Source organism: Jaculus jaculus, chromosome 8, assembly GCF_020740685.1.
Source record: "Jaculus jaculus isolate mJacJac1 chromosome 8, mJacJac1.mat.Y.cur, whole genome shotgun sequence".
Lineage (NCBI taxonomy): Eukaryota > Metazoa > Chordata > Mammalia > Rodentia > Dipodidae > Jaculus > Jaculus jaculus.
Genome location: NC_059109.1, coordinates 32050209 through 32072375, shown reverse-complemented (window position 1 = coordinate 32072375; position 22167 = coordinate 32050209). Strand labels below are relative to the sequence as shown.

At 42.3% G+C, this 22167-nt stretch overlaps 1 protein-coding gene across 1 annotated transcript in view; it reads left to right on the top strand.

The window, feature by feature from the left end:
- Nucleotides 1–6584: 6584 nt before the first annotated feature.
- The window catches only part of Prim2 (DNA primase subunit 2), a 180072-nt gene continuing 164489 nt past the window's right edge, over nt 6585–22167 (top strand). Inside the window, exons 1-5 of the mRNA XM_004668191.2 lie at nt 6585–6859; nt 7015–7176; nt 8338–8441; nt 10541–10620; nt 12959–13079. Of these exons, the coding sequence (XP_004668248.1) occupies nt 7023–7176; nt 8338–8441; nt 10541–10620; nt 12959–13079 (459 nt within the window). The 5' untranslated portion in view covers nt 6585–6859; nt 7015–7022. The remainder of the gene's footprint in view (nt 6860–7014; nt 7177–8337; nt 8442–10540; nt 10621–12958; nt 13080–22167) is intronic.

The window sequence follows — 22167 nt, the reverse complement described above, 5'->3', positions numbered from 1 at the left end:
GCTCAGGCTGACCTGGAATTCACTCTGTAGTCTCAGGGTGGCCTTGAACTCATGGTAATCCTCCTACCTCTGCCTCCTAAATACTGGGATTAAAGGTGTGCATAGAGCCGGGCATGGTGGCGCATGCCTTTAATCCCAGCACCCGGGAGGCAAAGGTTAGAGGATTACCATGAGTTCGAGGCCACCCTAAGACTACAGAGTGAATTTCAGGTCAGCCTGGGCTACAGTGAGACCCTACCTTGAAAAAAAAAAAAAAAAAGGTGTGTGCCACCACACCCAGCTTCTGTTTTCTGTACATTTTTTTTTAATGCAGGTGTGAGAGAGAATTGGTGCTCCAGGGTCTCCAGCCACTGTAATTGAACTCAACACGTGTGCTACCTAGTGCACAAGAGTGACCTTGAACACTTGTGTAATCTTGTGTGTCTGGCTTATGTGAGAACTGGAGAGTTGAACATATGAGTCCTTAGGCTTCACAGGCAAGTGCTTTAATTGTTAAGCCGTTACAGATGTAGGATCACTTCTGGGTTTCTTATTTTGTTCCACTGATTTGCTTATTCCTGCTCCAATATCACAGTGTTGTAAATACCATGGAATTATAAGCATTCTATATGCTTAAAATGCTATTATTCCAATGACACTTTATTTTTTTACTTTTCCAATGACACTTTAAATCTCAAATTGTCTTCTGGCCCTTGCTTCATGATCATAATCATTTTTAAAAATTATTTTATTTATTTGAGAGAGAGAGAGTGCACCACTGCAAACAAACTCTAAGACACATGCTCCACCTTGTACATCTGGCTTTGGTGGGTACTAGGGAATCAAACCTGGGTCATTAGGCTTTGTAGGCAAGTGCCCTAACTGCTGAGCCATTTCTCCAGCCCGTGGTCAGATTAGTCAGCCCTTTCTGGACACATCTAAAATGTCAATGCATCCTCCAAGAACTGTATATGCTCTTTTTCTGGTTGAATGGTTTATTTTATTTTTTTGCTTAGCAGTTACCATCTTACAAAGTAAATAACATGATTATTTTGCTTATATTTCTAATTTAAAATATTTTCATTTGTTTGCAAGCAGAGAGGAACAGGAGAGAGAGAGAGAGAGAGAGAGAGAGAGAGAGAGTGTGTGGGGCAGAGAATGGTCACTCCAGTGTCTCTAGCCACTGCAATTGAACTCCAGGTACAGGTGGCCACTTTGTGCATCTGGCTTTATATGGGTACTGGGGAACAGAGCTTGATCATTAGGTTTTACAGATAAGCATGCTAATCACTGAGCCATCACTCCAGCCCTTGCTTATTTCTGTTTTCAACTAGGTTGTAAAGTTGATGAGGCAGAAATTTTTTTTTTTTTGGTTTTTTGAGGTAGGGTCTCACTCTGGTTCAGGCTGACCTGGAATTAACTCTGTAGTCTCAGGGTGGCCTTGAACTCACGGCGATCCTCCTACCTCTGCCTCCCGAGTGCTGGGATTAAAGGCGTGCACTACCACGCCTGGCTGAGGCAGGAATTTTTTGGCTCTTTTATTACTTTAGTTTTCCTAGAAATCATTGCTGGTTCTTAGAACTAAGATCCCTTAATATTTCTGGAACAAATGAAACCATGTAGGTACTTGGAAAAGTATTTGTTGCTCCCTTTAACCACCTTTAAGTGTATGCTTTCTCTCTAGCTCTCTTGCTGCTGGGTTAATGAAAACAATGTAATGCAAAAGAACAAGATTTTAGATTTCTTTTTTAGCCAGCAACCTGGTGTGGGAAATGAAGTGGGGAGGGTGGAGGGACCAGAGGTCGGACAAATTGCTTTCATTGTCATGGGTCAGCCGTCCTGTTGGAAATACTTTCTTTTCTCTGTCTTCCATGGTAAGCATGCCTGGCCTGATCCCAAAGTTACAGCAGAACCTTTTCATCTTTTGGGGCTTAAAGCAACACACCCTCATCCAGGGAACATACACTTTGGTTTACCAAGAACAGCAACTAATATCTCAACTGTGTGTCACACTGTAGGACAGAAGTTCTGGGGCTGAGGCATTGACTGAGAGTGGATGCCATTTGGGGGAGACTGTCTGTGTGCAGCTGGTGTTGTCCAGGTCAGCACTGAGTTAGGAGGCAATGATTCATGAAAATCATGCAAGAAAAGGTACTCTGGCTTTTATCATAGGATAAACTGGGAAGCCACATCATTCTAGAAAGAACGTGTATGAAGTGTTCAAATTAGTACTTTAATTTTTTTTTTTTTTAGGTTGGAGTCACATTTGGTTCAAACCATCTGTTTAATGTGAAGTGGAACCCAGTAACTTTTCATGTAATCTCTCACAATCATTAATTCTGTTTCATAAATATCTGTTGAAGGCCTTTAGAGTTTAGTGAAAGTTAATATCATGTTCATGTGTTTGCTTCCCTTTTTTTTTTTTTAAGTTTTCTCAGTTTAATTTAATTAATTTATATAGCTTGAGAGTGAGAGAGAATGGGCATGCCAGGGCCTCCAGCCAGCACAAATGAACTTCAGACATATGCACCATCTTGTGCATCTGGCTTTACATGAGTACTGGGGAATCTAACCTGGGCCCTTTGGCTTTGCCAGCAGGGGCCTTAACCGCTCAGCCATCTCCCCAGACCCTTTTGATTACAAAGTCAGTGTGTGTAACTTTGTGAGAATCTTGGTTGCCAGAGCTGAGTATTTTCTGAGGTCATTTTTTAAAATGTATTTTCAATTGAGAATCTTGGTTGCCAGAGCTGAGTATTTTCTGAGGTCATTTTTTAAAATGTATTTTAAATTTTTATTTACTTATTAGAGAGATAGAGAAAAAGAGAAAGACAGATATATATATAGAGAGAGAATGGGTGCACCAGGGCCTCTAACCACTGCAAATGAACTCACATCTGGCTTGATGTGGGTCCTGGGGAATCGAACCTAGGTTCTTTGGCTTTGCAGGCAAGCGTCTTAGTAGCTAAGCCATCTTTCCAGCCTCAGATCATATTTCTTAATGAAATGTATACTGGAAAGAACTCTGGTGATTCACCGAGATGTACATAGCATTGTGCATAATGGCTGCTGTGGTATGTAGCTGTGTATGGCGAGTGCCTCTGGATACAGAAGTGCCTTTTCATAGTGCAGGAGTGACTAAAACTGGTGCAAGAAAATCATAAAGATCCTGGAATAACTGACATTCATAGGCTATTAGTTCTCTGAGATTTAAAATTGGGTTTAAAAATATTTTATTTATTTATTTATTTGCAAGGAGAGAAGAGAGACACACAGAGAGAGAATGAAGGAAAGACAGAGGAAGGGAATGGGTATGTATGCCAGGCCTCTAGTCACTGCAAACAAATTCCAGATGCATGCACAACTGTGTGCATCTGGCTCTATGTGGGTACTGGGGAACTGAACCCTAGTCGTTAAGCATTGCAGGCAAGAACCTTAAGCACTGAGTTATATCTCCAGCCCTAAAATAGAGTTTTAATAAAATATAAAGGTAGATATTGGTAACATGGTTACATGGGAATATTTTGCTAGTGATAGATATATTTTTCCGGTTCTTTAGGAACTGGTAATAAAAGTGATATTAGTTAGTATAATTTGGAAAATGTGTCTGAGGGAATCACAGATACAAACAAGAAGGCTGTCCAAGAAAGAGCTTAAAATCAAGCAGCTATGAAATTCTGACCCTAACAACCATGATGGTTAGGAGTCTTTTGAAATAGTGTATAAAAATGGTAAATAGGGCTGTACAGATGGCTTAGCAGTTAAGGCATTTGCCTGTGAAGCCTAAGGACCCAAGCTTGATTCCCAGGATCCATATAAACCAGATGCCCAAGGTGACATACAGTCTGGAGTGTGTTTACAGTTGCTGGAAGCCCTGGCACACCCATTCTGTCTCTATTTCACAAGTAAATAAAATTAAAAAAATATTGTGTACAGATACATATTGTCTGAGATATTTCATCAAATTGTCTAGAAGTTCATGTTCCCAATAGATTTCATCCCTCTGTAGAAGAAAACCTACAGAAAATGACAACATATGGGAATCATAAAGAGCCCATGAGGGCTAAATGAACAATATAAGTATCACTATTGAATATTTTCACATTTTCATTGTAAACTCTGCCAATTTTTCAAGGGAAAATATCGTTGCTAATAATAATACCCCCTTTGCACACTTCATTTTTATATTTTAAAAATAAAAAATTATTTACTTTATCTATAACCTGGTTTTCTGTTTTTAGTTTTCATCTTAGAATTTTTCTCTAATATATTCACATAAATTCTATGTATCCTGATAGTCTTAATGATGTTATATTTATGGTAAACCTTTGATAACTGCAGTGTTATTCTGTGAACTTTTTTTGTTTTTCGAGGTAGGGTCTCACTCTAGCTGAGGCTGACCTGGAATTCATGATGTAGTCTCAGGGTGGCCTCAAAATCACAGCAATCCTCCTACCTCTGCCTCCTAAGTGCTGGGATTAAAGGCATGTGCCACCATGCCTGGTTATTCTGTGAATTTTTAGTTTGTAGTTCTACATCTTTTTATTTTTTTCAAGGTAAGGTCTCACCCTGGTCTGGCCTGACCTGGAATTAACTATATAGCCTCAGGATGACCTCGAAATCAAGGTGATCCTCCTACCTCTGCCTCCCCAGCACTGGGATTAAAGGTGTGTGCCACCACGTCTGGCTTTATGGTCAAATCTTTACTTCTTATTTTGTTATAATTGTATTTAAACCCCATCCCTTCTCACAGATTAGATATTGCTGATGCAAAACACACAGCTCTCACTTCAAAGGGAACAAGAGATAGTTTATTCTGGAGCCAAATATGAGTAACTATGGTCTAAGAACATTGATTCTGGTTACCCCGAATTCCATGTTCCAATGTATTAACAATTTCATGAAGTTTGTATACTTACAGAATAAAATAAATTACAACCAAGACATTTTTTCAAATACATTGGTGAGAACGTCAGGTAGATATAGTTAGAGCAAAGGTTAAAAAAAATCTCTGCTATTGATTTCAAATGCTATCTAATGACATTCTTAACTTCCAGGTTTGTGAAAGCTAGGGGTTCTTTTTATACATTTCATAAGGATTTATTTGGTCACAGGATGTTAGGTCAGACACAGAGAAGGATATTATTTGGCCATCAAAAGGGCTATGATAACCCAAGATAATTTGGCTCTGGACTTACAGCATTCCAATTTATTTTGACTGAAATTTCAATCATTTGATATTTTTATTTATGTATTTATTTTTTTAAAACACTTATATTTATTTGACAGAAAAAGAGGGAAGGAGGGAGAGAGAGAGAATGAATGGGCATGCCAGGGCCTCTAGCCACTGGCAATGAACTCCAGACGCATGAGGCTTCTTGTGTATCTGGCTAATGTGGGTCCTGGGTCCTTTGGCTTTGCAGGCAAATGCCTTAACCGCTAAACCACCCCTCTAGGCCCACTTGATTTTTTTTTGGCAGGATATTCCAAGTAGGTGCTGCTGTTTTTAGGGTATGTTACAATATTCATGTAAATCTTCTATGGTCTGTGTTGCAGGTATTTTCTAAAGGAATTCATATGTTCGAGGTGCCTTCTTTGGACCAGGTGATGTTAATTATATGTATGAAATAGTAAGGAAGTGACATTAAATCCACCATCCCCTTAGAAAAATTAGGGCAGTGGGAGGAGTGGGGTCTTGTGATAGTCACCTTGGATTTGAACCTGGCTCTGTACTTAGCAGGTGTCCTCTGGAAGTCACTGTTTTTCAATTTATGTGTGAGATGGGGCTAATGAAAAACCCACCTTATGGGGTTTTGAGAATAAAAACTGGCAGGTAAACTGCTTGGAAAAGGTTCTGGTACAAATAAACCCACAGTTTATTTCATGCTATGCTACTTGCATCCTGTCTACGCCTGTGTGCCCTTCAAGTGCAAATTCACAGTCCCTGAATCCACATCCGGGAAGTGCGTGTCCCCTCCACTTTCTCCCCAGTCTCATCTCTGGTAATTCCCACAGATTTCTGCTTCTCCCAAGTCTCATCTCTGATAATTCCCACAGATTTCTGCGTATGGGTAGCTGTTCTGGGCTGTCAGTCACCCCCTGGTGGTGCTGGGCTTGGCGCGGCTTCGTGTTTTGGAAAATAGAAAAAAAGGCTGGATAGATAGTTTAGCGGTTAAGCGCTTGCCTGTGAACCCTAAGGACCCCGGTTCGAGACTCAACTCCCCAGGACCCACGTTAGCCAGATGCACAAGGGGGCGCATGCGTCTGGAGTTCGTTTGCAGTGGTTGGAGGCCCTGGCGCGCCCATTCTCTCTCTATCTGCCTATTTCTCTGTCTGTCGCTTTCAAGTAAACAAACAAACAAACAAACAATTTAAAATAGGAAAAAGAACAATCCTCAGCCGGGCGTACAGCGCGTTCGCGAGGCTCGGCAGGAGCACCGCCCTCGGAGACGCTCAACCGACCTAAGCGCGACTCCCCCTCTGCGCCTGCGCAGCCCGCGGCGAGCCGGACGCTCGGGGGCGGGTCTTCGGGTCCTGTCGCTTCCGCTTCCGGCCCCACATGAAATCTCCCGCCACCGGCGCAAGCGGCTGTCAGCTGTGTAGTGGGCGCGGGCGGGTGAGCCGCGGGGCGGGCGAGCGCTGCCTGCGCGCACCTGGAAGGCCCGGGTCCCAGGGCTGCCTCTCCTGCCAGAGCTGCCACCGAAGCCGGACCCCGACTCTCCTCTGCTCGCGAGGTTGCAGCCGTCGCCTTCCTCTTCGTTGGGGGTCTCAGGTGTCACCGACCTAGTGAGGGGGAAGCATCACCCGACTTCACATACTCTACAGCATCTCCTCCCCGGCTCCTACTGCAGAAAATCGGAAAGCACCGAAGGCCATCATCTAGGTTAAATCATGTTTAAAATTCTGTGATGCCTTAAGGAGTTTTTTTTTTTTTTCTCTGTGTGTTTGTGGAATGTTTTTTTGTGCCTGTGAGTTTTGTTTGTTGCTTTTTCAACTCTGTTTTCCATCACTAACACTTGTATGTACTGCCTTCCAAAGGTACCAAGATGCAGTTTTCTGGAAGAATGAGGAAGAAACTGAGGTTGGCAGGTGACCAGAGAAATGCTTGCTACCCTCATAGCCTCCAGTTTTACTTGCAACCACCTTCTGAAAACATATCCTTGATAGAGTTTGAAAGCTTGGCTATTGATAGACTGAAATGTAAGTGATATTTAAATTAGAGTGTATGCCTGTGTGTGTGTGTGTGTGTGTGTGTGTGTGTACAAACGAATTCGAACTATATGCGCCACTCTGCATCTGGCTTCACAAAGGCACGGGGGAATTGAACCTAGGATATCAAGCTTTGCAGGAGAGCTGAGCCATCTCTCCAGTCCAAGGTTTTTATTGTTTTAAAAAATATTTAGGAGCTGGGGAGATGACTTAGTGGTTAAGGCATTTGCCTGCAAAGCCAAAGGACCTTAGTTTGATTTCCCAGGACCCACTTAAGCCAGATGCATAAGGGGGCCCATGCCTCTGGAGTTCGTTTGCAGTGGCTGGAGGCCCTGGCGCACCCATCCTCTCTCTCGCTTTCTCTGCCCCCCCTTCTCAACTAAATAGAAAATAAAGTTAAAAAATTTAAAAAAATATTTACTTATTTGAAAGAGTGAGAGAGAAAAAGAGGCAGACAGAGAGTGAGACCAGGGTCTGCAGGCACTGCAGATGAACTCTAGACACATGTGTCATCTTGTACACCTGGCTTTATGTGGGTACTAAGGTATTGACTCCAATCCTTAGGCTTTGCAGGCAAGCACTTTAATGGCTTAGCCATCTCTCCAGCCCTAGTTTTCATTCTTGAGTTAGAAAATGCCTCAGAAGAAGAAGTTATTGGAGGAAAGATTGATACATGGCTTTAGAGACTTTTTGAATAATTGTAGCATCTGTTCAGGATGGTTCATTTGGTTGATTTCATTTGATGTTTCTTCACTGTTGTATTTTTCTTTTTCTTTTTCTTTGACTAATTGAAGCAGTTGTCACAGGCAGCTCCACATAAGGCCTGCACACCAAGCTTTTTTCTCCCCACACTGACGTATGTACTTGTTCACTTCTCACCAATGGTGGCTCAGTGCAGGCACCATTCTTCCCTCTTCTCTGGGTGAGAATCCTTAGTGTTACATTATTTTGTGGGACATGAATATTTTCTTTACACAGATGGGGATTATCCCCTTACAAACATAGTTCATATGATACCCTTGCAGAAAAGGAAAGCTGTTAATATTGCCATGTTCTGACACAAGTAATTAGGGAACTGTAGTCGATAGATTTTGTCTTGAATTTAGTTGTTTAGAAAGTTATCTTGAATTTTTTCTTTATTTTTTTCCCTAGTGCTAAAAGCGATTGAAAACCTTGGTGTGAGTTATGTGAAAGGGACAGAGCAGTACCAGAGTAAGTTGGAGAATGAGATTCGAAAACTCAAGTTTTCCTACAGAGTAAGTCAAAGAGGGAGAAAAATGTCCCGTCAGTTTGTATGTGTTTGTATTACCCTTGTAAATTATGGAAAAGGTAACTTATTAAGCAGGGGCTTTTGGTTTTGTTTTGGTGTTTGGGGTAGGGTCTTGTTTTAGCCTAGGCTGATCTGATCCCAAGTGCTGGGATTAAAGACACGAGCCACCATGGCCACCTAAGCACTGGCTTGTATAAAGACACTGCTCACTGTGTGGAAGTACCTACAGTCAGTCCATTGAGGTGGTTGACATATAGGGTGCTTATGACAGTTACTTCAGCTTCAGGACTGACATTCCTTGTTTCAGGAACTGTGCTGTGCGCTGTGGGATGCACCTCCCAAGTGCTGAGATGCTGTGTGTACACCATACCTTGCTTGGTCTTGCATCTTGACAGATGTAGTGGGTTTTTGTTTTGGGAGGATGGCTGCCAGTAGCAGGTTGATAGAGTCATGTCTGACAGGAGGGAAAACAGAATCCTGGAAACAATGAGAGTCTGAGTTAAGGGGACGTGCGGACTGTTTGGGGCAACATTAAAAAAGTGGAGAATCAGAAGATTTCAGTGGCTTATTATTATAGGGGAAAGCTGAGAGAAAAGTTATAGTTGACCCATGTTTCTAGTTAAGACAGTATGTTACTTACTCTTATTACCATACAAATACCTAACAGAAACAACTTAGAGGATGAAAGATTCAGCCTTGGCGTAGCAGCCATGAGATGGCCGAGTTCACAGTGATGGGAACGTGCATGCATTTGGGGCTCCTCCTATCACTTGCCAGGCAGAAGCAGAGAACACAGGTCAGAAGAGAAATAGGTATAATCTTCAGAAGGCTGTCTGCTGACTCACTTCAGTCAGGAAGACCGTATGTGCAACGGTTCCACAATTTTCCAGAATGGCACTACCACCTGGGGACCAAATATCCAAACATGGTAGTCTGTGGGAGAAGTTTCAGATTCAAATCATAACAGTTTGGATAGTAATAATATTCTGAGATGTGTTACACAGTAAGGGAAGCTGGTTTTGAGATCAAGATGTTGAATTTCATTGCTGATATAACCTGGAGATGCCTGTGATGATGATTGGTGGACAACTGCATAGACAAGACTAGACTTAAGGCATCTTCAGTAGGAGTGTAGGTTGTACAAGTGGATTAGTACATTCAAAATACTTCATTATTGTTTGGTAGCTAGTAAATGCCAGAAACATGTTCCGTCTTGTTTTAGGCTTGAATGTGGATTTATTGGCATTGGTAAATATCCACTTCAGGTTAAAGACTGAATCTTTATAATCCACATATCCATTTTTTCCTCCAGAAGTTCTCAGCTTGTGGAAAATAGGACTAAAGAATGCAGCTGAATATTAATTAGGAATCTAGGTTTTGCTAAACCTAGCATGGTTGAAATTGAAGAAGTGAAGTGATTGATTTAAGAAATAGTTGAGGTGGTGAATGCCCTATCTGTGGCTAGGTAAGGAAGAAGCTAAGAGGGAAGGGCTGGCAGGAAATAGATTCAAATCCAGGAGGGTTAAAAAAATATTTATTTATTTATTTGCAAGCAGAGAGAGAGAGATAGAGAGAGAAAAGAGAGACAGAAAGAGAATGGATATGCCAGGACACTTAGCCTTTGCATGCACCACTTTGTCCATCTGGCTTTCCATAGGTAATGGGGACTTGAACCCTAGTCTTTAGGCTTTGAAGGCAAATGCCTTAACTGCTGAACCATCTCTCCAGCCTTCAGGAACATTTATTTATTTTTTTATTTATGTTTAGCTTTTCAAGGTAGAGTCTTGTTTACCCTGTAGTCTCAGGCTGGTCTTGAACTCATGGCGACCTTTCTACCTCTGCCTCCCAAGTGCTGGGACTAAAGGCATGCCCCACCACATGTGGCTTCTCAGGAGCTTTAAATAAAGTAGTTCAATTCTCAGTTTCAACTGATGGTGGTTTAAGTGAAATGATCGTTATCCTGGAAAGTGTGTTAAGAACTGTGTTTGGGAAACTTGAGCTTTACCATTGGTTATGCTGAACCGGCATTTCTTTGTAACTCTTACTCTAACCCACTTATCATATGCATGTGTTATTGTTTTCAAGGAAAGTTTAGAAGATGAATATGAGCCACGGAGACGAGATCACATCTCTCACTTTATTCTGCGCCTTGCTTATTGCCAGTCGTGAGTATCTTTTCAGACCCTCACAGTTCATTTGACCTTTTGGTTTGCCAACGGGTACATGGAAGTTGAAATGTTGAATGGAGAATGGAATATAAGAAAACTCAAAAAAAAAAAAAGAAACCCATCAGGAACCAGTGTGTCATAGGCTGGATATTGTTGCACATTGTTTGAAACAAGTTAACAAGTTGTTTTACTAAAAAAGACTAAAAGAAAGTATTGGGCTGGGGAGATGGTTCAGTGGTTAAGAGCATTTGCCACTTAGTCATGAAGGCCTCTTTGGCCAGAGATCTCCAAGTTCTATTCCCCAGAATCCAAGTGAAAAAAAAAGGTGGGCATGGTTACACACATGGATACAGGACTTCTGGGCCTCACAGTTCCTGACAGTCAGGAGCTCTGGGTTGAAGGAGAGACCTTGTCTCAAGAAAACATGTGGATGATAATGAGAAGGATGTCTGATATTGTCCTCTGGCCTCTGCATATGGGATATACATTTGGACACACATGTGCATGCAATACACATCACACCCTTACTCTATACACTACACACTACACACACACACACACACACACACACACAATTTAGTGCAAGTTTGATTGTGATACACTTTTATCTTAATGGGAAAGACTGCAGTTTGAGATTTTAAAATTGGAAGGGATTTCATTTAGGAAGAAGGGCTTTTGATACTTTTTCAGGAAAAATGTAGCAATATTGATTAAAAAAAAAACAGTGATTCAAACATATACTTGGCTTTTGGTTGTATATGTATGTGTGTGGAGAGTGTGCCTGCTTGTGTATATGTGTTCTTTTGTGTGTATGTGTGTGGGTCAGAGGTAATTGTTGGGTGTCTTTTCAACTTACATTTATGAGTGTCTCATTGATTTTTTAAATTTAATATAATTTTATTTTAGTTTTTGTTTTTTTGAGGTAGGGTTTTACTCTAGCCCAGGCTGACCTGGATTCACTCTGTAGCCTCAGTGTGGACTCAAACTCATGTCAGTCTTCCTACCTCTACCTCCCAAGTGTTGGGCTTAAAGGCGTGTGCCACCATGCCTGGCTAGGGTCTCTTATTGAGTTCAGAGCTCACCAACTTGGCTAGACTGGCTAGCCAGCATGCCTTGGGGATCCTTCTGTCCCTTGTCTCCCTAGCTCTGGGGTTTTAGATGCTTGCCACCATTCCTGGCTTTTACATGGGTTCAGAGATTCAAACTCAGGTCCTTGTGTTTACACAGTAACTCCTTTACCCCTTATCTGTCTTTCCAGCCCACATACTTGAACTTGATACAATTTTTTTCAAATTTGAAATTTGTGGGCCTATTAGCTCAGATATTTTCAGTTGGAAGTTGGTTTCTCATGTCAATAGTGCCACCCAGAGGGAGAAGGAGTTCATTGCTTTTTTAAAACTTTTTTTTCCCACTCGTATTAATTTTGGCCAGATAGCAGAGTTGTGATTTTTATTAGGAGTGAGGCTCTTGAATTGCTTACTATCTCAAGACCATTGAGAAACTACCAGTTTTTGTCTTAGAGTTGTACTTTTATAAAAAAGTTATATAGTTTATATAACTTTCATTGCAAATGAATTGCTTATAGTCTATATTCTTCCTCACAATCATAAAATTATATTTTACCTGCAGTAGGTAAAGTATTATAATAATGACTATTATGTATTTGCCTTATAGATTAGTATATTTTTACATTGGCCTTGAAACTCTGAATGCTGTGTAGCTTATAATTGTACTTGGCAGAGTTTACTGTATTTTTAATCTATTCAGAGGTAAAATTACCTTTGGAAGTTTGGAATTTACTGTGCATTGATAAAACTACCTCTGAAAAAGAAACACCCACTTTCAAATGTAATCGACTGTTTTACATTTACATTAAATGCAATGAGCTATTTTTTATGTTATTTAATATAATGCAGGTGGGCTCCATGTATTCTATATTTAATCTTGCATGTTCATAATACCCTCACTCTCACACACCACATATCCCACAGGCGGTGGTTTATAGTGCCATGTTCTCATCATCATAAAGATTGCTTGTCTCCTTTTAAGTGCTGTCTGTTGGCATGTTACTTTTCTTTGACTATTGATTGCTTGCTCATGAAATTTCTTGAAGTTAATAATCCTTGGTTTTTTTTTTTCTTGGTTTTTCAAGGTAGGGTCTTACTCTATCCCAGGCTGAACTGGAACTCACTATGGAGTCTCAGAGTGGCCTTGAACTCATGGCAATCCTCTACCTCTGCCTCTCAAGTGCTGAGATTAAAGGCATGCACCACCACTCCTGGCAATCCTTGGGTTTTTAGTTTATACTCATAATAATTTCCTGTCTCCATTTTAGTGAAGATCTTAGACGATGGTTCATTCAACAAGAAATGGATCTCCTTCGGTTTCGATTCAATATTTTACCCAAGGACAAAGTTCAAGATTTCTTGAAGGATAGCCATATGCAATTTGAGGCTGTAAGTATGTGTGTGTGTGTTTTGAGCAGTGTCTTGCTATATAGCTCCTGCTCGTATAGAACTTGCTTTGTAGCCCAGGCTGGTTTAGAATTTGTAGAAATTTTCCTTCCTCTACTTCTTGAGTGTTGGGATTATAGATGTATGCCACCAGGTCTGGCTTTTTTTCCTGTACCTGTTGAGAGGTATGTTACTTTCTTGTTGCTGTGACCAAGCATCTGACCAGAAGCAACTTAGGTACAAAGGCTTATTTCAGTGTACAGAAGTGTACAGTGCACAGTTGTGGAGGTCCAGTCCATCATGGTGGGAGGGTGGGAGTCTGGGAGCCTGAGGCAGCTGGACACACGAGTCCACACTGAGGAAGCAGAGCGGGTGAACACAGCTGCCTGCACTGGTTTCTTCTTCTGCTGAGTCTGGGACTCCTGCCTATTGGATGGAGCCATCCAATTAGAGCGTGCCCTCCCACCTCAGTTAACCTAGTCTAGAACATATCGACATTCCCAGAGATCTGTTTATTTGTTTCCATGATGATTGTAAATCCTGTTAAGTTGCAACCACAGATGAACTATCACAGGAGGTTTCTAAATAATGTCTCTGTACATTAGATCCTAAACCACTGTTTCTTCCATTTTGTACCATAAACTTTGGTTTATGGTACAGTCCACTATTGCTATTAACAATAATTTATCCCTTCTTATTAGAAATTATTTATTTATTTATTTATTTTTGAGGTAGGGTCTCACTCTAGGCCAGGCTGATCTGGGATTCACTATGTAGTCTCAGTGTGGCCTTGAACTCACGGTGATCCTCCTACCTCTGCCTCCCGAGTGCTGGGATTACAGGCGTGTGCCACCACACCCAGCTATGAAATTACTGATTTTTAAAAAATATTTTTATTTATTTGAGAGCAAGAAAGAGGGAGAGAAAGAAAGAGAGAGAATGGGCACACCAGGTCCTCTAGCCTCTGCAAATGTCCTCCAGACGCATGTGCCCCATTGTGCATCTGGCTTACGTGAGTCCTAGGGAATTTAACCTGGGTTCTTAGGCTTCACAGGCAAGCTCCTTAACTGCTGAGCCATCTCTCCAGCCCAACCCCCCTACCTTTTTTCAGTTACTGATTTTTGTTAGAACACAGGGGGGAAAAAAAAAAAACAACAAACCTGTCCTTGTGTAGTCTTATTGTCATTTTAGAGAAAGTCCTTTTTTTCTTTGTTCTTTTGAGATAGGGTCTCACTCTAGCCTAGACTGACCTGGAATTCACTATGTAGTGGGTCTTTAATGCATGAGCTGGCCTTGAACTCATGGAGATCCTTCTACCTCTGCCTCCTGAATGCTGAGAAGGTCAATTTTTATTTGAGGGTATCGCAATACATTGCCATGTATTGTTTAAAATGTAATATATTTATTGAAATTGTTAGCATATTTTGTTTTATTAGCATATCTTTATATCATTCTTTTAAAGTGATTTTAAGTATCATCAGAGTAATGCGATCATCAGTATATAATTTTGGAATGTCCTTATCACCTCAGAAATGAGGCCTCACTGGTACTTATTCTTTGTGTTTTAAATTTTCTGTTACTGTGGCAGTTACTGGCAAAACAACTTATTTGGTTCACAGCTTCAGGCATTACAGTTCCTGTCAGCTGGGACCTTGGGGGGCAGAAGCTCAGGTGGGAAAGATGAGGCAGAACAGTTGCTCGCTCACCTCATGGGAGCTGGAAATAGGGCAGGGACCAGGCGAAGTGCGCCCTTCAAAAGCTGCAGCAGCTGCCTTCTCATTGCTAGTGTAGAACACTTGACCAGAAGCAGAATACAGAAGGAAAACACGTATATTTACCTGTAGTTTCACCACATACCAGCGGCAGGGTGGAAGCAGCAAGAAAAGCTGAGCTAGCCGGTATTGGCAAGCTGGGCTGATAAACCTCAAGGCTAGCCCCTAGCAACACACTTCCTCTAGAAAGGTTCCACCAGCTGAGGATTAACTATGAAGCTTAATCACACAGGAGGACATGGGGAATATTTTACATTTAAACCACCAAACTGGGCATAGTGGTACATGTCTGTAATCCCAGTACTTTGGAGGTGGAGGCAGGAGGATATCATCCTTGTCTAAATAGCAAGTTCATAAATATCCTAGACTATATAAGACTGTGTTTCTTTTTTTAATTATTTATTTATTTGAGACAGAGGGGGGGAAGAAAAAAGGGAGAGGGAGGGGAAGGGGGAGGGGGAGGGAGAGAATGGGCATGCCAGGGCCTCTAGCCATTGCAGATGAACTCTGGACACATGCGCCACCTGGTTCATGTGGGACCTGCAGAATCGAACCTAGGTCCTTAGGCTTCATAGGCAAGCACACGCCTTAAGTGCTAGGCCATCTCTTCAGCCCTGTTTGTTTGTTTCTTCTCCCTCCTTCCCTCCCTCTCCAACTTCTTTCCTTCCCTCCCTCCCCTCCTTCCTTTCCTCCCTCTCCTCCTTTCTTCCTTCCCTCCTCTCCTTCCTTCCCTCCCTGCCTCCTTCCTTCCTTTCTTTTTTTGGTTTTTCAAGGTAGGGTCTCACTCTGGTCCAGGCTGACCTGGAATTAACTCTGTCATCTCAGGGTGACCTTGAACTCATGGCAATCCTCCTACCTCTGCCTCCTTAGTGCTGGGATTAAAGGCGTGTGCCACCACGCCCGGCTCCCTTTCTTTCTTTCTAAGAAAAGACTCCTCCAGTGATCTATGACCTATTTTTTCTCACATCTCATTTCTATCTTTCCCAATAATGCCACCCTATTATGAATCCATTCAGGGATTAGTCTGTTAATGAGGTCAGAGATCTGGGGATCCTGTCACTGATTGTATTGTATGGGGGACCAAACCTCCAATACCTGAAAGTTTTGGAGGATAATTTATAACCAAATCCTAACACTTCCTTCCCTCTCCTAATTCTTGGCAAGTATTATCTAAAAATAGGTTCTTTAGGAAATTTATTTATTTGTCTATGTGTGTTCGTGTGTATGCTGGTGTGCATATGTCAGTGTGTGTGGAGGTCAGAGGACAACCTCAGGGTGTTAGACTTTTCCTCCCACCTTGTTTGAGACAGGGTCTTTCTTTGACTTCTGGGAAGGCCAGACTAGGTGGTCCTTGAGCTTTGGGATTCTCCTGACTCCACCTCCCATTACTCTACTTAAGCATGTTAGGCGCTTTTGTGTGTGGGTTTATGTGGGTGCTGGGGACCCAAACTCTGGTTGGCTGGCTTGTGGATCAAGTGTCTTTAAACACAGAATAGTCAGTCTCTCCAGTGCCCCAACATGAAATCATAAAACCGGAGGGTAATCTTTCGTTCCAGGTGTTGTTGAGACACACTTAGGCAGAGGCTGGCTCAGCCCATGTGGCTACTTTTCTTGGATTGGGGTTCCACATTGCTGCTGTGACATGAGAACTCATTCCCATGAGATGACATTTGTTAATTGGTGGGAGTTCTGTCTCATGACAATCACATCCCTACACTACCACCACACTGAAATTAAATTGCAACATGAGTTTTGGTGGGGACAAACTATATTCAGACTACAGCATAGGGTAAAGTTAAATTTCAGAATAACAGACAATTTTGGATAAATTTTCTAATGTGTATTTGTTTCTTTCCTTGCGTGCACCATCTCTCTCCTTCCTTCTTACTCTTTGTTTTATTTATTTGAGGGGGGGGGAGGGAGAGAGAATGGGTACAGCAAGGCCTTCTGTCACTGTAAATGAACTATAGACACATGTGCCACTTGGTGCATCTGACTTTACATGGGTACAGGGGAATTGAATCTGGGCTGTTAGGCTTTGTAAGCAAGTGCCTTTACTTGTTGAACAATCTCTCCAGCTTCTTCTCTCCCTTTCCCATTTGGGTGTCAGTCTTCACTTCTACCTTGTTTGTTTGAGGAAGACTCTCTGTTGTTGGCTGCTGTGTTTGGGAGCTTTAGAGTCTCCTGTACTTGGTTTCCATCCTGTCAGGAGGCTGCTGGGATTGTAGACATGAGCTACTGCTTCTACTTGGGTGCTGGGGATCTGAACTCTGGTCTTGGTCCTCACATTTGTGTGGCAAGCACTGTGCCTACTGAGCCATCTCCTACTGGCCCCTATTTGGATTTTTAAAAATTGCCAGGAATGGTGGTGCACACCTTTAATCCCAGCACCTGGGAGGCAGAGGTAGGAGGATCACCATGAGTTCGAGACCACCCTGAGACTCCATAGTGAATTCCAGGTTAGCCTGGACTAGAGTGAGACTCTACCTTGAAAAACTAAGAAAAAATTGACTATGTTTATTCATATAGATAAAATGTATTTTGATCATAATCCCCCTTTGCTTGTTATTTTCTTGTCACCCCTCCCTTGTCCCCCTCCCACTGAACTAACTCCTTTCTAAATAGTTCCTGTTCTACTTTGATGTTCTTCTCTACCATCCATAATGGAGTGTTGTTGAGCACAATACTGTGCAGGTCTTGGCCAGGCAACAAGAGTCTTTGTGATGTCATAAATGTGATAGTCATGTCATATCGGGAAGACAGCATTCTAAAGCACTACTTTCCATCCTTTGGCTCTTACCGTTTCCTGCTTCTCTTAGTGGTCCATGAGCCTTGGAGAGAGTGATACGGATGCCTTCTTTAGTGCTGAGCACTCTATAGTCACTTATTCTCAGCACTTTGACAAGTTTTGATTCTTTCCATTATCCCTGCCAACTGAAAAAGAAGCTTTTCTGAACTAAAGTGAGAGCAGCACTGGCCTGTGGGCATAAACGTAAGTATTTAGAGAGACTTTTGATGGGCACAACTTACTCACTTAGCCAAACAGTGTACTTGTATGTTCTTGGGATTGGTTTAGAATTTTCTATAGGACATTTCATTTGAATTGCCAGAGGCTGTTAAGTTAGGATACTTGTCTTTACAGTAGTACACTGTGGTGGGTGCAGTAAAGATAGGAGAGCATTCCTCTAGTAACAAGCGTAAACTCCTCTGCATATTAAAAATCTAGTGTTCAGTTGCCTCTAAGGAAATGAGAGCTTTTGAGTGAAATAAATAAGGCTTCCTGAACACAAGTACACATAAAAATCTGAATTGTTTATTTTTTGCTTATTTTAAAATAGGTGTCTTGTATAACCTGGCATTTAAAATTTCTTATTGTCTGTATTTGACACCTTTAATTTTTAATTTTTTTCAGGGTAGGTTTTCACTCTAACCCAGGCTAACTTAGAACTCACTCTGTAGTCCCAGGCTGGCCTTGAAATCACAGTAACTTTTTTTTTGGTTTTTTGAGGTAGGGTGTCACTCTAGCTCAGGCTGACCTGGAATTCACTGTGGAGTCTCACGGTGATCCTCCTACCTCTGCCTCCCGAGTGCTGGGATTAAAGGCATGCACTACTACACCTGGCAATTTTTATTTTACTTTACTCATTTATTTATTTTTGCTTTTCAAGGTAGGGTTTTGCCCTAGCCCAGGCTGACCTGCAATTCACTGTGTAGCCTCAGGGTGGCTTTGAATTTATCCTCCTACCTCTGCCTCCCGAGTGCTGGAATTAAAGGCATGTGCCACCACATCTGGCTCTTCTTCTTATTAATTACATATTTTGTATGGATATATCATGTGTTAATTTTTACTTTTTTAATCTTAGAACATATCTCATTTTTGGTTGGTAACTTTTATTTATTTATTCATTTTTTATTTTGGAGGAAGGGACTCACTGTAGCCCAGGCTACTTGGAACACACTCTATATAGTGTCAGGGTGGCCGTGAACTCTCGGCGATCCTCCTACTTCTGCCTCCTCAGTGCTGGGACTAAAGGCCTGCGCCACTATGGCTGGCCATGGTAACTTCTTTTCTATGAATATAAATTAAAGTTTAATTTATCAGTCGTTGCTGCAAAGGTCAGTTACGAATTATTAGGAACTTTTGGATACTTTTCTATAATTGACATTAGAACATTGATATGCTTTTTTTTTTTTTTCTAGGTAGGGTCTCACTTTAGCCCAGGTTGACCTGGAATACACTCTGTACCTCTCTCTGCCTCCCAAGTGCTGGGATTAAAGGTGTGTGCTACCACGCCCAGCTCATTGATATACTTTTTAATGTGTGGAATTTTAAAATGGTCTTTGTATTAGTTATCTTCTCATTGTTGGAACAAAACATCTGACAAAAATCAGTTTATGGGATGAAGGCTTTGTTTCAGTTTGTAGTTGCAGGTTATGGCTCTTCATGGTGGGGAAAAATGGCAGTTGAAGGTTGAGGCACACTGAGGAAGCGGAGAGCAATGAATGCAGGTGCACAGCCCACTCTGTCCTTGTGTACACCCAGGACTCCAGTCTGTGGAACGGTGCCATCCACAGTTAAAGAGGGTCTTCCCACCTCAGTCTGTCTATTCATGCTAGTCCCCCTGGGCACGCTTAGAAGCTACCTAATCTAGATACTCCCTCACAGGTGATTCTAGGCCCCATGAAATTGACAAATCATAGAAATCCTCACAGTCGTGGCATGTATTTCTTTATTATTTCTTATAGAAACCGCAAATTATTCTTGAAATGGTCATGGTTTTCTGACCATTTTTGGCTCTTATTGTATTGGTTGCATTGTTAGTTGATGTATTTTGGGTTGTAGTTATTTAGGAAGGTGTGTTGATCATTTTGGTCTATGAAATTCCATTCATCCAGTGTACGCTAGTCTTATAGCTAACATTTGGCATCTCAAGTTATTGTAATAAGCCTGTATTAATCAGTTGCCCAGTGATTTAAGTATGGTGCTCACAGAATGAGAGGTGTGCTTCTTTTATAGCTTTCGACAAAAATTTCTGCCAGTTAGGAATCTGGTGATATAATCGACAGAACATGCAGGTATAGGAGAAGAGCAGGCCAGAGAACACGTATGTTTGCAAGACTGAAAGTTGTCTGTTCACAGGACTTCTGAGAAGCCATTGTCTGGAGAAGGTGTAGAAATGGAGACTGCTAGAGTCCAGTGGGATGGAGTGACACACAATTTTAACACTTGATGGAAGTTCTAGATTGAGAAAGAGCCGAGGGAAAACCAGATGAAAAGTGTTAAAGTAATTGCTCATGACTCTTGTCAAAGGAGCTCATGCAGTCAGTGTCATAGTGAGGGTGTTGCAGTCCGGTTCGCATTGCTGGTAGAAATCACCTAACCAAGAGCAGCTTCTGGGAAAAAGAGTTTTTTTTTTTGGCTTACAGGCTCGAGGGGAAGCTCCATGATGGCAGGGGAAAACGATGGCATGAGCAGAAGGTGGACATCACCCCCTGGCCAATATAAGGTGGACCATAGCAACAGGAGAGTGTGCCAAACACTGGCAAGGGGAAACTGGCTTTAATACCCATAAGCCAGGCCCCAACAATACACTTCTTCCAGGAGGCATTAATTCCCAAATCTCCATCAGCTGGGAACCTAGCATTCAGAACACCTAAGTTTATGGGGGACACCTGAACCAAACCACCACATTCCGCCCCTGGCCCCCATAAACTGATATCCATACATGATGTAAAATACAATGCATTCATCTCATTTTAAAAGTCCCCATAGTTTGTAATCAATCCCAATGATGTTCATACATCCCCATAGTTCAAGATCTTTTAACTGAGCCATAATACCAAAATATAACCTCAAAAAACCCATAATGGCACAGAATAAATATTCACACTGCAAAAGATGGCATTGGGCATAGCAAAGAAACATTCAACCAATACAAGATTTAAAACAACCAGGGCAAACATCAAACTCTGTAGCTTCAAGTCCAACAACTCTAGCCAGTCAAGTCCGATAATTCTAACCAGCAACAAGTCTCTGGCATTCCAATTCCGCCCCTCCAGCTAGGCTACTCACAGTCCTGGAAAACTTCATCGGGGCCGGCAGCTCCTCGGCAGCCATCTCATGGTCCCGGCATCTCCACTGGGTCTCCACTGCAAGCCACGGTTCATCCTCATGGCCCCACGGGGTCTCTATGCAGGCAACCAGCAAACCTGCTTCATACTGCTCATGGCCATTTCCAAAACACAAGACCGTGTTGCAAACTCAATGACCCTCTTTCCAGCATTTCTTATACTCCACGATAACAGGTAGGGTGCCAATTTGTTAATCCAGGGGGGAATAAAGCAGACATTGAAGAACAGGACACTCCTTGAGCACTCAGGCCCCTTCAAGAGTCGACATTCTTTCTGTTGCCCCAGCACAGGTCAGCTAGCCCAGTCTCAAAGGTTGTAATCTCTCAGTTGCAGTTGAACGGGCAGCAGTTCACCCAAAGATTTTCCTTTCTGCGCCATATTCCTCGGCTCACACCAGTTCATTTCTACGCAAAGCAACCCTGCACAACTTCTCAGGACATGGGCACAAGAGCAAGCTTCTCACACAAACTGCTAGCCCAGTCCAGGCAAAGCTCTTTCTCGCCCTCGTAAGCCAAACCTCCCAGTCCATAGTTCTTACTGCCTTCAGGTCTTTCAGCTCTGACCAGGATAGACCATCAAGCTGTACTTACAGCACTGCAAGGCATCTCTTAGGCCAAGATTTCAACTCCTTCCACATTCCTCTTGAAAATCAGCTCCAAAAGGCCGAAGCCACATAGTCAGGTGTCTAGCAGCAATCCCACTCCTTGGTACCACTTTACTGTTGCAGTCCGGTTCGCATTGCTGGTAGAAATCACCTAACCAAGAGCAGCTTCTGGGAAAAAGAGTTTTATTTTGGCTTACAGGCTCGAGGGGAAGCTCCATGATGGCAGGGGAAAACGATGGCATGAGCAGAAGGTGGACATCACCCCCTGGCCAATATAAGGTGGACCATAGCAACAGGAGAGTGTGCCAAACACTGGCAAGGGGAAACTGGCTTTAATACCCATAAGCCAGGCCCCAACAATACACTTCTTCCAGGAGGCATTAATTCCCAAATCTCCATCAGCTGGGAACCTAGCATTCAGAACACCTAAGTTTATGGGGGACACCTGAACCAAACCACCACAGAGGGAGAGAGGAGCTTATCTCCGAGCACAGTCACAAAGCGGAGAGCTGTAGTCCAGGAGCAGTGGGGGTGGGGGTGGGGTGGGGTGATTGATGATAACCTGACCTTTCCAAAAAGTTGC